At 35.4% G+C, this 4,961-nt stretch overlaps 1 protein-coding gene across 1 annotated transcript; it reads left to right on the top strand.

Annotated features, from left to right (window-relative positions):
- The first annotated feature begins 1,458 nt into the window (after positions 1-1,458).
- LOC114392583 (zinc-finger homeodomain protein 4-like) lies at positions 1,459-3,639 on the top strand. The gene has a single exon (XM_028353770.1). It carries the CDS (start codon positions 2,347-2,349, stop codon positions 3,205-3,207), a length of 861 nt encoding a protein of 286 aa, XP_028209571.1. The 5' UTR covers positions 1,459-2,346; the 3' UTR covers positions 3,208-3,639.
- The last annotated feature ends 1,322 nt before the right edge of the window (positions 3,640-4,961 follow it).

The following is a 4,961-nucleotide window of genomic DNA, read 5'->3' as shown; positions in this document are numbered from 1 at the left end:
CTAATGTATCTAATGAGTTATTATAGAATTTATCTGCATGTTAAAGACACCCCCGTACATATATGGTGTGCCAATAAATAAATATTTGAGAAATGCCGTGCCTTTATAAGTAAATGCATATATGATTGTCTAAATATATTAATAACGTTTAATGTTATGCTTTTTAATAATAAAATATATTTATAGAAAAACCGATAATTAATTAAACTTTAAGTTAGTTAATTATTACTTAAGCTAAAAGAATTATCAATGGATTTTACTGATGATTAATTGATTGCCAAATCTATAACATTGACAAGATGAAGCATCCTTTACCATGGTCTCTCTGTCTGCTTCTCTGTGTTTCTCTCTCACATGTGAAAAATCTGAATGGAATTCAATGCTGTTTGTATTCCAAAGGAACATCATTGACATGTTGAGCGAACTATTTATTGACACAACACCACAAGCAAATATATACAGAAGAAATAATAATTTGTTATATAATATAGTATATCGCAAAGATTGAAGCAAGAATGTCACTAACGATCACTCTAAGTTCAGCATAAGACCTAATTAAGTAACACCTCTTCTGAGCGTACTGCATTTACTTTTGCATGGTATCATCACCAACTTTAATTTAATTATTAAGCAAAATTTCCCCTTGATGATCAGGTGTACTCAAAGAGCCTTTGGATGGTTAAGGTATTAATTAATAAGTGATATTTTAATGGTGGATGGATGATGAACATATATAACTCGAGTTAGGTTGTAAAAACGATTTAGAGAAGCTATAATTAATTATCAAAAAAGGACACAAAACAAATAACCGTTGTCTCTAATGGCACACTTAAATCCACCAACTATTCACATTCGATAGTAAGGGCGAAAACACATGCACAGATCGATCATGAATGACAGAAAAAAGAGAGAGGTACATTAAAAAATGTTAAACAACTCCATTTGTGAAGTTTTCATGTAAAAGCTTTTTGTATGACCAGGAACGCGTACAGTAAAGGTTAAACGTACAAACATATAGAAAATACTATCTGTTTTTTAAAAGAAAAAATAAAGCAGTGATGAATTTGTAGTTTTTTTTCTCAAAAAAAAAAAAGTAGCATGTTCACCTGAAGTATAGGTTTTAGACTAAAATGTTTGTTTTGAAATTAATGGCTCTCTAACGAACTTGATGCAAATATTTATGGTCATGTCTAACTTTGTCCCCCATTTCGTTATCCTATCTAGTTTAGTGGGTTTGCTTAATGAGTTCACGGTTTTGGTAGGAAGAAGAGGTGTGACTATAATCAATTTAAATTATGAATAAGAAGAAAATATTATTGAGAAGGGAGCATTTGGCATACATAACATAAAGAAGGGAAGTTTGGCTAATTTACTTTGAAAGAACGTTTCTTTCAGTTAATTCAATTTGAGAAAGGTTCTCTCTCTGTCTTTCTGTCTCTCTCTCTCTGCCATCTTTTGTCCTCACCACTATCTGACACGCTGCTCCCCTCTATATGGCGTAAACTCGATAGCTGATAGTGCAAGCAAAGCAAAGCAAGCACCCCCCCACTTTTTTTTTTTTTTTTGGGTCTCTAGCTAATCTGAATCTCCCTCTCCTAAAACCTAACTGTGCATTCCTCTTTGTCTGTTAAAATCTGCTTTTTTGTCTCTCCCACACCACCTCTATAAGCAGCTCCTGTTTAGTGCTTCACCACCAAAACTCTTTCTCTCTCTCTCTCTCTCTCCTTCATCTTCTACTTCCTTCTATTACTTACTCTAATTCTACTCTCTTAACCAAATCATATTTTCTCTTTTCTTCTAACCAACCATGTCTGCAGCATAAGGTTTTTCATGTCAGTTTGCTCTATCTTCTTCTTCATCTCCAATTGAGTTTAAAGAAAAGGAAGCTATAGCTACAAGGGTTTGTTTGTAGCTGTTTTCAACATTGATTATGAATATGATCTTCTCGCTAGCTGAGACATAGAGACTGTTAGTAGTTTCTCTCTCTCTGTCTCCTTTTGAAGAGATAGAAATTAGAAAACACCCAGAGTGGGAAAGTGTCTTGTTTGCTTAAAAAGTTGTCTTCTCATGATCATATCCCGTGTGCCCTACTTCTGAGTCTGTGCTTTAGTTTGTTGCTTTCTTCTCTTAATTCACCTGAAGATAATGAGCTGGGTGGTAGCTAGTGCTCAACACCATTAACTCTTAACCTTTGATTTTGTTGCTAGTTACCTCATCATAATTAACAAACAACGTTCTCATTTGTTCCTAGCTAGCAACTAGCAAGCGGAGAAACTTTGCAATCATTTTGATTAGACTCTTTGTTTCTTTTTTGGTAATTAAGTCTCCAAAGCTAGCTAGGAAGGAATGGAACTTTCGAGTCAAGAAGGAGAAATCCCAATCCCAATAAACAGCAGTACTACATATGGACATGGTAATGGACATGGACATGGTCATGGACACGGACTCATGATTCACCATGACCATAACCACATTATATCCTCCTCGGCACCTTCAAACGGCATACCAACTACTATGCAGCAGCAGGAGGAGGAGGAGGAGGAGGAGGATCGCTACAAGAAAGTGGTTAGGTACAGAGAATGCCTGAAGAACCATGCAGCAGCCATGGGAGGGAATGCAACTGATGGGTGCGGTGAGTTCATGCCAAGTGGAAAAGAAGGGAGCATAGAGGCACTGAACTGCTCTGCCTGCCATTGCCACAGAAACTTCCACAGAAAGGAAGTGGAGGGTGAGCCTCAGCATCATCTCAACATCAACAGAAGAAGACTCATTCTGGGCCCTCATCCTGAGGCTCTTGGCTACCCTACAGCTGCAGCCAGAAGTGTCCCACCACACCAGATGATAATGCCCTACAACATTGGAATTGGACACCACCTCCCTTCAGAATCCGATGAACAAGAAGATGCTGCTGCTGGCGCTGGAATGGTGCAGCTCAGTAGCCGACCCAGCTCTGCCCAGCTGGTCAAGAAAAGATTCAGGACCAAGTTCAGCCAGGACCAGAAGGACAAAATGCTCAACTTTGCTGAGAAGGTTGGCTGGAAAATCCAGAAGCAAGAGGAGTCTGTGGTGCAACACTTCTGCCAAGAGATTGGGGTCAAGAGAAGAGTGCTCAAGGTTTGGATGCATAACAATAAGCACAATCTCGCCAAAAAGATCAACCCCCCTACTACTACTGCACCACCACCACCACCACCACCACCTCCTTAATTAATTATCCCTTTAATTTAATTTCAGCTTTATAAACTCCATCCCGGCCCCCCCTCTACGCACGTACGTATCTTTAATTATTAGCCTAGCCGCAAGTGTTTGTTCCCTTTCTTCATCAATTCCACTATTGTATCTCTCTAATCATCTTCATCTCTTGCCACTGTTTGAGTTGAGACCATAAAAAATAAACCCACCATTTAGCAGCTAGTTACCCAATATATATTCATATATATGTGATCATGTGCTCTAGTTTAGGAAAATTACATTTGCATTGCGTCAAGTTTTAGTAGTTTCTGAGTGGTGTTTAATTCTCTCATCAACCTAGCTAGCATTCAAGTGATGAGGACATGGAATCTATGCAATGAATAGACTCTCAGGTACGATATATGTATGTAATGTATTAATAGAATTACATAGGGCTTTTCTGTGCTACTTTCTCTTTCACCTTACAAATTCTGCTTCTGTTGTGCTGGACCTTCTGACATCATTTTTCAAGCGGTAAAAAAAATATTTATTTCTTGCTCCAAATAGTAAATCTTTTACCATTAATTTAATTTAGACGATATAGAATTAGTACGTAAAAGCAAACATATATTGAGAAGTAAAAAAAGAAAAATGCGAAATCAGCTTTAGTTTGCGTTGGATTCTATGTCAGGACCTGCGTACATATGTGTCGTAGCCGTGCGTGGCGGAAGGAAGATTTTGTACTCAAACTTTCAACTGATTAGCAAGGAGACTTGCATGATCCTAACCTAACAGCAATCAATTATATATATCATATATTGTTAACTGGTTTTCATTCAGTAAAAAAAACTTAACGATGGGGTTAACAAACAAGTTATTAATCTAGTAATGTTTTTGAACAATTTCATCCTGAACTACTTTGTTTTCCCTAACACTCTTTTAATTATCATACGTATACGTACTGTAAGCATGCCTACCGAACAAGATTTTAATTAACTTCCGGTGTAAACGAATCTACGTGATCACATCCGATAAATGTCAAAATATTTTAATTTTTAACGTAATAATAAGAGAGTCAAATATATTGATTTGTTAAATATATCATATAAAAGATCGAAATTAAAATATTCTAAAATTATATAAATTTCTAAAGAAATTTGCGTGATTTTTTTAATAAGCGTGTAAGATTGAATATTTTTGTAGATTTTAACTATTTATGCATAGTTATAGGATTATATTCTTATATTCAAACCTTTATATATCATCATATATTTAACTAATGAAAGATAAGCACAGTAAGTGCGTGAGGTGGGGGCGACAGGGACATTGTTTTGTTTTGTTTGTGCCTATCAACGGGTCAGGCAATTGAAATCTTCGTCAGTTATTTAGTTTACTTACATTATTAATTACGGGTTGACTTATATTATATACCTGCTTGCTACATAAGTCTAAATTCAAAAACATCAATGAATAATTCAACAACTGAATTAAAAGGTTTTTTCCCACAAGTTTTTAAACAAAACAATGTTGATTGCATTACGTGCATACGTAGTTTGGTGTCTTTGTCAGATGTCACCTTAATCGTATGAACACTATAGGGCACGATATAAATAATCACAGATAATAAAGATCTTATATTCTTATATATATATATATATACTAGTTTTAAATGAATAGAAAATATATATTTTTCTTTTTTCTTTAAAGATAATAGTATGCAAAAAAAAAAGTGTAAATTGTCGCAAAAAATTATGTAGTAAATTACTATTGTTTTATCGATCACCATGAAT

Source organism: Glycine soja, chromosome 17 (genome assembly GCF_004193775.1).
Source record: "Glycine soja cultivar W05 chromosome 17, ASM419377v2, whole genome shotgun sequence".
Taxonomy (NCBI): domain Eukaryota; kingdom Viridiplantae; phylum Streptophyta; class Magnoliopsida; order Fabales; family Fabaceae; genus Glycine; species Glycine soja.
The sequence above is the reverse complement of the archived record's forward strand: the minus strand, read 5'-3'. Positions and strand labels throughout refer to the sequence as shown.

Bases quoted from the DNA above. Each gene is read 5' to 3' on its own strand.
- LOC114392583 (XM_028353770.1), top strand. From the start codon at position 2,347: ATGGAACTTTCGAGTCAAGAAGGAGAAATCCCAATCCCAATAAACAGC.